Source organism: Leucoraja erinacea, chromosome 1 (assembly GCF_028641065.1).
Source record: "Leucoraja erinacea ecotype New England chromosome 1, Leri_hhj_1, whole genome shotgun sequence".
Classification (NCBI taxonomy): domain Eukaryota; kingdom Metazoa; phylum Chordata; class Chondrichthyes; order Rajiformes; family Rajidae; genus Leucoraja; species Leucoraja erinaceus.
Genome location: NC_073377.1, coordinates 99,692,473 through 99,704,568, shown reverse-complemented (window position 1 = coordinate 99,704,568; position 12,096 = coordinate 99,692,473). Strand labels below are relative to the sequence as shown.

The 12,096-nt window shown below is 43.6% G+C and overlaps 1 protein-coding gene across 1 annotated transcript in view; it reads right to left on the bottom strand.

Annotated features, from left to right (window-relative positions):
* prkg2 (protein kinase cGMP-dependent 2) overlaps positions 1-8,568 on the bottom strand; it is a 97,854-nt gene extending 89,286 nt beyond the window's left edge. Inside the window, exon 1 of the mRNA XM_055630417.1 lies at positions 7,819-8,568. Within this exon, the coding sequence (XP_055486392.1) occupies positions 7,819-8,339 (521 nt within the window). The 5' untranslated portion in view covers positions 8,340-8,568. The remainder of the gene's footprint in view (positions 1-7,818) is intronic.
* Between the last annotated feature and the right edge of the window lie 3,528 nt (positions 8,569-12,096).

The following is a 12,096-nucleotide window of genomic DNA, read 5'->3' as shown; positions in this document are numbered from 1 at the left end:
GAGACGGGAACCAGTGAACCCACAGCCCCCCTTCCCCCACACCCCCACTACTACACCCCCCCCCCCCCCCCCCCACCACCACCCCCCCGATCTCATTTTCTAATTAATTTAATTAATTAATGTGCTACTTTTGGCACTGAAGAGTTATGACATCCTTCTCAATTATATTTCATCTAAATCTGTGGAAAATTTCATGTAGTTCCGTGACGTGGGTCACGAAAATCGATTTCTAGACACATTTTTGTTGCTCGGCCCACAGCCTAAAGACAAATGGCATGATGACTTTAATGATGAAGATTTCAATATAATCATAAAGAGATCTTACTACAATTATATTGGTAACTGATGAGACTGCATCTGCAACTTTGTATCGGCAAAATATAACTTTGCCTACACATCTGGTTACCATGGTTACTATCAACTACTTATTTCCCAACATGATGTGCCATTTTATGTTCCAAAAAATTGTTAAAGATGCTTCAGCTTCCAATTAATTATTTATTTTGCTTGCTGCAGAATACTTTAAATAGTTAAAATATTATAGACATCCTGATTTGCTCGCTGTGACACACTAAATGCTAATTGATGGCTTGGACAGTTTCATGACATCACTGTTGCTAAACATTGCAGATTCACTTCAGAAAATGAATGACTTCAACGTTCAGGAAAAGATTAAGGATTGGGACAGAGTCAATGTACTCTGGCTTTTTCAGCACCATCCCTTCACCATGGACCTTTACAATTGGGGTCAAATTAGTTTGAGTTTGAACGTACCGATTAGTTCAACAAGGGATTGCATGAAGTCTAAGAAACTGCTGATGCACAACACATGGTGCTGGAGTTACCCAGCAGGTCAGCCAGCCTCTGTGGAGAAAAAGAGTCCCATTCAAAACCTTGGTTATCCATCACCACCATAGATGCTGCCTGACCCGTTGAGTTACTGCGGCACTTTGTGTTTTGTTCAAGGGTGCACACGAGTTTGAACGAGTCGGAATTTGAAGGGCAGGTCATGCATTTGCTAAATTCCCCAACACCCCTGGAGAAACTGACTGCCGAATCTTCAAGTTGGATCTGGTGATGGGACCATCAGCCCAATCACTTCAATGGAGTGAAATAGCTCTGAGGTAGAAGAGGGAAGACTTGGTAGTCTTGACAATTTTTTGAATTTGTTCTAATATTTATAATTGTTTAACAGTCATAAGGTCACAAGGAATAGGAGTAGATTTAGGCCATTCAGCCCTTCTACTCCACCATTCAATCATGGGTGATTTATCTCTCCATTCTAACCCCATTCTCCTGCCTTCTACCCATAACCTCTGACACCTGTACTCATCAAGTCCTTTTTGTGATTTATGTCAGCAGTATCTCGGGTGCAGTTTTGCCAGTTGTCAATGCTCTTTTCATTACATCGTAGAGGGGGTTCTGCTCTGGCACAGCCATGAGATGGCATTAAGCAGTGCAATCCCTTGACACCACACAAGACCTCACCATTTAAGATCAAGTCAATACATATGGAAATTAACACCAGGGGCAATAACAGAAGGTAAGCCTACACATCTCATGTCTCATTGTTGAATGTGAGCAGCTCACCATAGCAATAACCTCTAGTCTGTTATGTTTCCACACCATGTTTATATATATATATATATATATATAATTCAAAACATTGTATCATCATATTGCGATGAAGCATAAAGATGGCTTCAGGATACCTGGAATGCATTTTAATATAATGAATAGTGATTAATTAAGGCTGATTCTGCATTTAGAACTGCTAATAAAGAGCCTCAGATAGCTGGATTCAGACCAGACCTACCCAATAACTGGGATTAGTCTGCCATGTGTAGGATTATTGAACCAGGTAAAGAGTGAAGTTGGAAGATTTACTTTATGCAATGAATTATTAAAAAATGAAACACTTTACTATATTGCTAAGGAGACAGAGTATAGAAAAGCATTTTTTAAATAACTAAATTAATAATTGAAAGGGACGAGCACAAAAGGAAATAGGATGGCTCAAGGAAATATCACGAACGTTTTGATTGGACAATTGGCAATGGCATAGGTGGCTAGAATGTGCTGATTTAGCTCAATTCTAGAGGCATCCAGGGTCAGAGAAAAACTGAGGTGTTCCCAAAGTTCCCATGTAGAAGTGGCTGCAATATTTTTGTTACTTCCTCCTTTCCATTGCAGGATTCAGACTGTGTTTGGGCCAGACCTTGGATCTTCACATGGACTTATTCTAAAGACATTGAATGGCAGGCAGTGACTAGTGGGGTACCACAAGGCTCAGTGCTGGGACCCCAGCTATTTACAATATATATTAATGATCTGGATGAGGGAATTGAATGCAACATCTCCAAGTTTGCCGATGACACAAAGCTGGGGGGCAGTGTTAGCTGTGAGGAGGATGCTATGAGGCTGCAAGGTGACTTGGATAGGTTGGGTGAGTGGGCAAAGGCATGGCAGATGCAGTATAATGTGGATAAATGTGAGGTAATCCACTTTGGTGGCAAAAACAGGAAAGTAGACTATTATCTGAATGGTGGCCGATTAGGAAAAGGGGAGATGCAACGAGACCTGGGTGTCATGGTACACCAGTCATTGAAAGTAGGAATGCAGGTGCAGCAGGCAGTGAGGAAAGCAAATGGTATGTTAGCATTCATAGCAAAAGGATTTGAGTATAGGAGCAGGGAGGTTCTACTGCAGTTGTACAGGGTCCACACCTGGAGTATTGCGTACAGTTTTGGTCTCCTAATCTGAGGAACGACGTTCTTGCCATAGGAGGAGTACAGAAAAGCTTCACCAGACTGATTCCTGGGATGGCAGGACTTTCATATGAGGAAAGACTGGATAGACTTGGCTTGTACACGTTGGAATTCAGAAGACTGAGGGGGAATCTTATAGAAACTTCTTAAGGGGTTGGACAGGCTAGATGCAGGAAGATTATTCCCGATGTTGGGGAAGTCCAGAACTAGGGGTCACAGTTTAAGGATAAGAGGGAAGACTTCTAGGACCGAGATGAGGAAATCATTTTTTACACAGAGTGGTGAATCTGTGGAATTCTCTGCCACAGAAGGTAGTTGAGGCCAGTTCATTGGCTATATTTAAGAGGGAGTTAGATGAGGCCCTTGTGGCTAAAGGGATCAGGGGGTATGGAGAGAAGGCAGGGATGGGATACTGAGTTGGATGATCAGCCATGATCATATCAAATGGCGGTGCAGGCTCGAAGGGCCGAATGGCCTACTCCTGCACCTAATTTCTATGTTTCTATGAAAGATATTGACATTCTGGTTCTGGTTGATTACTGCGCAAACACCTCATAAGTGGTTAACTCGTGCAGGTCGGAGTGAGTAGAGTAGTGATTAAATTTTGAAGTAGACCTTTTTGACCAAGTTGAGGAGATCTAGTTGCTCAATCCCCTTATCACCACACCAAACCAGTCTAAATTAAGTCAACATTACCTTCCTAATAATTCGCTTGAGCAGCTTACAACCCAGCAGTTTGAATGTGATTTCTCTAATTTCAAGTAAGCCTTGCATTCCCACTCTCTCCATCCCTCACCCACCCTAGTCATCCTGATAACTCCACTGTTTTCATCCATATATCACTTCATTATCACCTCTTCCACAGCCCACATTCCCTTGGTTATCGGTGCTGGCTCTGATATGTTCTGAATCTTTTCATACCTCTAGTTTCCCTTTCCCTTGATTCTCAGTCTGAAGAAGGGTCTTGAACCAAAATGTCATGTACGCCATTTCTCCAGAGATGCTGCCTGACCCGCTGAGTTACTCCAGCATGTTGTGTCTATCTTTGGTGTAAACCAGCATCTGTAGTTCTTTCCTATCCATTACATTTTTACATTTCTTTGAATGAATTATTAAGAAAATAGCATAGAAATTCTAATCCATCCAAAAGGGTGTGCCTAGTAGTTGCTGCAATAGGACTGATGCATGTTTTAATTTCCACTACCCTCCCCAGATCTGTAAACTTCTGTTGGACCCAATGCTGTTTTTTTTTAAAGTTTTTTAGAGATACAGCGCGGAATCAGGCTCTTCGGCCTACCGAGTCTGCACCAACCAGCGATCCCCGCACACTAACACTATCCTACACACACTAGAGACAATTTACACATAGAAGTTACACAAGGCAATTAACCTACAAACCTGTCAGTCTTTGGAGTGTGGGAGGATACCGAAGAATTCGGAGAAGGCCCACGCAGTCACGGTGAGAACATACAAACTCCGTACAGACAGCACATATTGTCGGGATCGAACCCCGGTCTCCGGCACTACAAGTGCTGTAAGGCAGCAACTCTACTGCTGTGCAACCTTACCGCCCGTTTTGGGGAATAAAAATATGTTGCCCCATGATTGAGAGCAAGACAGGGTTTGGGTGGGGGTGGGGGTGGGGTGGGGGCAGAGCAGCAATTAACCTGATTGGGCCATGGCTGGGATTGGAATTCAGCGGGTGGGCGTATAGGTAGAAGGTACTTAAAATTAAAGAATTCAACATTCATACCACTGGGTTGTAAACTACCCAAGCAAAGAATGAGGTGCTGTTCCTCCAAATTACGTTTGACCTCACTCTGGCATTGGACGAGGCCCAGGGCAGAAAAGTAGGAATGGGAATGGGAAGGGAAGTTGAAATGGTTAGCAGCTTGGAGATCCCATAGACCTCTAGTACTTGATTCCTCTGTCCTTGTAAAAAAGCTATATGCACCCCATGACCCTCCCAGTAGGTTAATTGTCCACTATAAAATACCCCTTAGTGTAGGAGAATGGTAAAAAGAATCAAAACAAATTTGATGTACATGAAAGAGAAAATAAAATACAGTGAAATGAGGAGAGGGAAAGGGACTGATGGGATTGTCCCCCTAAAGACTGGTATGAACCTGATGATCCAAATGACCTCCTCCAGTGTCGTAAGTAAAGTTATGTAAAAATATACCCAGATGGGAATTGCCAAGCGGCACAGTATGATCAACCATTGCAGCCAGTGGGTTCAAATCCGACTGTAGCAGGTTAAGAAAATTTAAATTAATTAAATCAAGAAAATAAAAAAACTGATAAGACATAACTATGAGCCAAGAATTACTAAATAACTGCAATAACTTAACTTTCAGCTTCACCTCTTCTGACTAATTCGGTGTGAACAAATTTGGAGAGCAAATATGAAACTGCAAAAAGCCAGATATTGCAAAACTGAGGTCAATAGATTTTCCTACGTTAGAAGAATTAAAGCATATGGGGATAGGGCAGAAAAATGATGTTGAGGTAGAGAATGTCAAAGCATCCCAGGAAGGAAATAAATGCTGCCCAAATGTGAGACACCCATATTTTTTAATTGATAATTTAAACAAAAACTAGAAGGATAGCACTCTGTGGCCAATACCACATGGACCGCCATTTGCCAAGCAAGGGCAAGGCATTTTTGAAGAATAAGGATTAATATTCCACTCTTGTGTGAGTAAGTTAAATGGACAGAAAATCTGCCAGGCTGCGTAATGTCTCCAATTCCCTCCCAAATCAATTTTCCACTATTTTCCTCTATATCATTCAGGGAAACATGTAATTCAACATGCAAAGGAGGAAATCTATTCCAATAAGTTAAATCTGATTTATATATGTTTTTTTATAACATGTTTATTATGATGCACTAACAGTAAGTAAGGTTTGCTATACTCCATTTCCGACTAGTTGCTCAATACCATTGCTCAGTTCGTGCACTACATCATTTTAACAGGGTTTCTATTAGTGTGATAATCATTATTCTCTTACTGCAAATTTCCCATGAATGAGCGAGTTTCCAAATCAGTATTGACAACCAGTTCAAAAGAGTCACCCCTAACAAAAAACCTAAAACAACACCACGGGGCAAACTTATTATGAAGAGGATTGACACAAAATGTTGGAGTAACTCAGCGGGTCAGGCAGCATCTCTGGAGAAATGACGTTTCAATAGACAATAGACAATAGGTGCAGGAGTTGGCCATTCGGCCCTTCGAGCCAGCACCGCCATTCAATGTGATCATGGCTGATCATCCCAAATCAGTACCCCATTCCTGCCTTCTCACCATATCCCCTGACTCTGCTATTTTTAAGAGCCCTTTCTAGCTCTCTCTTGAAAGCATCCAGAGAACCTGCCTCCACCGCCCTCTGAGGCAGAGAATTCCACAGACTCACCACTCTGTGTGAGAAAAAGTGTTTCCTCGTCTCCGTTCTAAATGGCTTACTCCTTATTTTTAAACTGTGGCCCCTGGTTCTGGACTCCCCCAACATCGGGAACATGTTTCCTGCCTCTCGCATGTCCAAACCCTTAACAATCTTATATAGAGGGAGTACAGACAAGGTTCACCAGACTGATTCCTGGGATGGCAGGACTTTCATATGAAGAAAGACTGGATAGACTCGGCTTGTACACGCTAGAATTTAAAAGATTGAGGGGGGATCTTATAGAAACTTACAAAATTCTTAAGGGGTTGGACAGGCTAGATGCAGGAAGATTATTCCCGATGTTGGGGAAGTCCAGAACTAGGGGTCACAGTTTAAGGATAAGAGGGAGGTCTTTTTGGACCGAGATGAGAAAATCATTTTTTACACAGAGTGGTGAATCTGTGGAATTCTCTGCCACAGAAGGTAGTTGCGGCCAGTTCATTGGCTATATTTAAGAGGGAGTTAGATGTGGCCCTTGTGGCTAAAGGGATCAGGGGGTATGGAGAGAAGGCAGGGATGGGATACTGAGTTGGATGATCAGCCATGATCATATTGAATGGCGGTGCAGGCTCGAAGGGCCGAATGGCCTACACCTGCACCTATTTTCTATGTTTCTATGTTTCAATGAGATTCCCTCTCATCTTTCTAAACTCCAGAGTGTACAAACCCAGCTGCTCCATTCTCTCAGCATATGACAGACTCGCCATCCCGGGAATTAACCTTGTAAACCTACGCTGCACTCCCTCAATAGCAAGAATTTCCTTCCTCAAATTAGGGGACCAAACCTGCACACAATACTACAGGTATGGTCTCACTAGGGCTCTGTACAACTGCAGATGGACCTCTTTGCTCCTATATTCGATTCCCCTTGTTATAACGGCCAACATGTAATTTGCTTTATTCACTGCCTGCTGTACCTGCATGCTTACTGATAGACTGTAAGTCTATCATAGACTGATGTACAAAGACCCCCAGATCCCGTTGTGCTTCCCCATTTTTTAACTTGACGCCATTTAGATAGTAATCTGCCTTCCTGTTTTTGCTACCAAAGTGGATAACCTCACATTTATCCGCATTAAACGTCATCTGCCATGCTTCTGCCCACTCCCCCAGCCTGTCCAAGTCACCCTGCATTTTCATAGCATCCTCCTCACAGTTCACACTGCCACCCATCTTTGTGTTTCGGGTCATTTCTGTTACGTTTGGGGTCGAGACCCTTCTTCAGACTGAGTCACTCTCAGTCTGAAGAAGGGTCTCGACTCGAAATGTTACCTATTCCTTTACACCAGTATTTTGTGTCTATCTTCGATGTAAGCCACCATCTGCTGTTCATTCCTACACATATTATGAAGAGGACTTGGGCTAATGTTGATGTTATAACTATAGCAATAATAAGGTAAAAAAGAAATGAAAAAAACGCTGGAACTTACATCTGATCTGCAACGCGGGATTCAAAAACCTCTAATCATTCTCTGCCATTGATTCTTCGTCAATTATCAGTTAAAACATACGTTGGAAGATGAAAGTAATTAAATAAGCCAGCAATATGCATTCGTCACATTAAAACAAACAGGTAAACTAACAATAAAAGGTATGTCATTACCCTGAATCTTTTTGAATCCTGGCTCCTTCCAACGAGAACATAGGCAGTTTACTGGAGTCATAGGTCCTGGTGGTAGGTTCTGCTGACACTCCCTCCTTAGCTCCTCTCCTTTGGTTGGCAATGTCCTTTAGCACGCTGGTGCACTGATTCATAAATCTATTCGCAGATCTAAGTGGTGATGGTGATGACTGAAAAAGGACTCCACACTGAGTTTTAACGACATCCTGCAGTTTGTTCACTTGGATGCATTTGGCTTGTAAATCTTCTGTGATTTCAGCGATGGTATGGGTCTGCCTAATGAGCTGCTCTTGCAGTTCTTGTATCTTGCTCTCCTGCCTGTGCAGCTGGTCATCTTTGTTTTTGTTCTCCAGTTCCAGTTCCAATAATCTGTCCTGGAGAATTTCTCCTGCGGCTTTTAGATTTGCACCCGTCCCAGAGTCTCCCTGAAGCATTGCGTTGCTCGAAAGGATGTTGTTTTCCTGCTCCTTCAGTTGCTTGGGTTTCACTAAACCATTTCCCATCTTGTTTCAGATCTGCAAACACATGCACAAGCAAACAAAAAAGTCATGAGCTCTGAATCATTACAATGTCAGTGTCCGAACCAATAGTTGGGCGGACAATTGGAACTGACTCATATCGATGTTATTGTTTTGCCCTTGACAGTGGTCATGTCAATTGGCAATAACTTAATGCATGTGCCATTAACACATCATTATTTCCACCAGGGACATAAACTAATTTGTATCTACGTAATATATACTGATTCTCTATATTTTAAGCACAAGTATCTGCTCTAAAAAAAAATTCTGTACAATGCCAAAGGACTTATAGAGTCATAGACTCTTAACCCATGGAAACAGGTCCTTTGGCCCAACTTGTCCACACTGGCCAATATGTCCCATCTACATTAGTCCCACACCTGTGTTTGGCCCATATCCCTCTAAATCTGTCCTATTCATCTACCTGTCTAAATGTTTTTTAATCGTTGTGATAGTACCAGCCTCAACAACCTCATCCGGCAGCTTGTTCCATAACCCACCACCCTTTGTGTGAGAAAATAGCCTCTCAGGTTTCTATTAAATCTAAGGAATAGATTCCTAGCCTACTCAACCTCTGCCTACAGGGTGGGAGGATGGGGCGGGGAAAACTCTTTTTCAGTTTTTTTACCATGCCGGAAATGCGATTGTTTTCCCGCCCACTCTGTGGCCTACCATCGATGGAGCTGGAGGCCACTGATTTTGGACCGCACCGCAGGGCGTGGACTTAACATCGGAGTCGATCCCTTGCCTGGGATCATTCCAACCGTGGCCTGCGGACTTTACATTGGGAGTTCCGACGCGGGGTTCGATCACCCGGCGCGGGGGAGCTGTCATCCCCCCCAATGCTGGAGCTGATCACCTTGATGCGGAGGGCCAAAACAAGTCAAGATCATCCCGTCAACGGAGGGCTCGAGGCCCCCGATGGCGGGAGAGGAAAGAAGGGAAGAGATTTGAACCTTTTTTTCGCCTTTCTTCACAGTGAAGAATGTGGAGGAGTCACTGTGGTGGATGTTTATGTTAAAATGTATTTTTTGTGTTTCGTTGCTTTTTATTTGAATGACTGACTTGGCAAATGAAATTCCTCATATGTTGCAGAACATACTTGGCTAATAAAGCATTATTGTAATTGTGATTGATTGTGATAGTGCAACTGCAACACGACCTCCCAACTTCTATATTCAATGCTCTGACTGATGAAGGCCAATGTGAAAACAGCCTTTTCGACCATCCTATCTACCTGTGATGCCACTTTCAACAGACTATGTACCTAAACTCCTTGCTCCCTCTGCTCCCACAGCATGTAGGTTCTGCTCATGTTAATGCTCTGAAAATGCAACACCTCACTTTCTCCGTATTAAATTCCATCAACCATTCCTCAGCCCACCTGTATCTACAATTTTGACATTTCACTATCTGCAGTAACGCCCACTTTTGCATCATCTGCAAACTTTCTAACCATACCATGTGCGTTCTCATCCAAATCATTGATATAGATGACAAACAGCAATGGGCCCAGCACGAACCCTGCGGCACACCACTAGTCACAGGCCTCCAGTCCAAGAACCAACCTTTGCTTCCTGCCATGAAGCTAATTTTCTCTCCATTCAGCTATCTTCCCTTGAAGCTCATGTAATCTAACCTTCCAGATTTGCCTACCATGCGGAACCTTGTCGATTATATTTTATTGTAATTCCACATCATAGACTTTTCAAGGATATCATAGTGCTCCAAGGAGGAGATCGACTGGCACATCCAAACGACCTACAGTGACCCCGTCTGGCAGCGGGAGCTGGGCCAGTGCAACATCCTGATAAAACAGGTTTTGTCAACTAATTACAAATAAGGCTAATTACAAATCAATAACATTAACCAACTTTGAAACACGAAGCGCTATGCATTGGGATCCAGACAACACGAACAACGGGCCTCATTTCCCCGCTCACATCTGGCAGTGTTCTCCGTCTGAACCAGGGGACAAAGAGCACTTTGGCCTTTGTTTCAAAAGGATTGTAGCTTAATAGACCTGTCACATGGTATGAGTTCATTCCAAGAGCTCTCCCGAGTTTGCCCTGATTCGAACACGGAGATTTACAGTAATGACCACTCATCGCTCTCGTGGACATTTTTCAACATGTTGAAAAATCTTCACGAGTCTTCCCGTGCTTACCTGCCATTAGTGAGTCTCCCCGAGTACCTGCTGTTAGTGCTACCAGCCGCTAAGTGACGTCCCCGAGCTCCGACGTACCTGCTATTCTCCGTGTTCATTCTCCGTGCTTACTTCGAGTTTGATTTTTTTTTAACTCGGGAGAGCTCTTGGAATGAATTTGTACCGTGGGTCAGGGCTTTAAAATTGTGAGGTTTTGCTGCAATTGTACACGGTGTTGGTGAGGCCTTACAAGAACAGTTTTCGGCCCCTTACCCAAAATAAAAGATATAGTAACAAAGTATAGCATTGGTAATATATAGGAATAAAGGATAAACATAAATATATATACTAGATTAAGTGGGAGCCGTTGTGGGCTGACAAGAGAGGGCTGGTCCCCGACGCAATGTTCCACTTCTCCACCAATTCTAATATTGGTGGCCAGTGGGGGGAGGGCTTTCGGAGTATGGGTGTTGTACGCTGAAGGGATTGGTTTCCAGAGAGCTAGTATGGACATTGTGGGCCAAATGGATTCTTGGGCTGGCGGCTCAGTCACTCAAGCCTGTTCTGCTGGCAGCTCAATCACTCACGGCTGGAGGGTGGCAGTTGACTGACTATTCTTTGAAATTCCATTTCAAGCAGGGTGCAAGGCCACCAAATACAAATGCAGTTTCTTACCACTTCAAGCAGGGTGCAAGGCCACTAAAGACAGCGAGTCGTGACCTCTCCCTCCTCCATCTAACAGAGACTGAGCCACGCCCACATTTCTGGGTTTTACAGTCCCTCTCCCCTCCCATCAGAAGGGGCATGGCCTTCATGGCATGATTGACAGGAGAGAGAATCTCAACATTTTTAAACACTAATAACTCTTTTATTTTTCATTGATGGGAAAAATCCTTGGCACTTGATGAGCGGAGGGGGACTGAGTAAGATGGCCAAAAATCACAGCCGTATGTGGTAGCGTTTTTGCTAAAATCAATATAAAGCACAAACAGGAAGTGGTCAAGATTAGACTTTTAATTATATACTAGACTAAGTGGGACCCGTTGGGTCTCAGCATCACACGGGAGCGCTGGTCACCAACGCAATATTACACCTCTCCACCAATTACAATATTGCTCGCCGGGGGGAGGGTGGGGGGGGCTTTCTGTTGTGCTAGTATGGGTGTTGCGGGCCGAAGGTACTGGTTTCCAGAGGGCCAGTATAGACATTGTGGGTAAAAATGCATTCTTGGGCTGGCAGCCACCTGTTGCAACGTTTTTAAAAGCCAAGCCAGGGCAAACAATTTGGCTGTAGCCACCCGACAACCAAAATTAATTTTGTGAACACAAACTTGTTAAAAAGGCGAGGCAAACAATTGGGCAGCAGCCACCTTACAGCTGCATCAAGGGGACACCATGGAGTAGACGTGCGTTCAGTGTTATTCGCAGCTCAGAGAGCCGTGACCCTCTCGCTTCCTGGGTCTGGCAGAGACTGAGTGAGGGACTACACTTGCGGGTTTTATAGTCCCTTCCCCCTGCTGCCAGCAGGGGCAGCAGAGAGAATGGGGAATTGTTTTTAAACATTAATATCTCTCTGACTTTTCATCGATGGGAA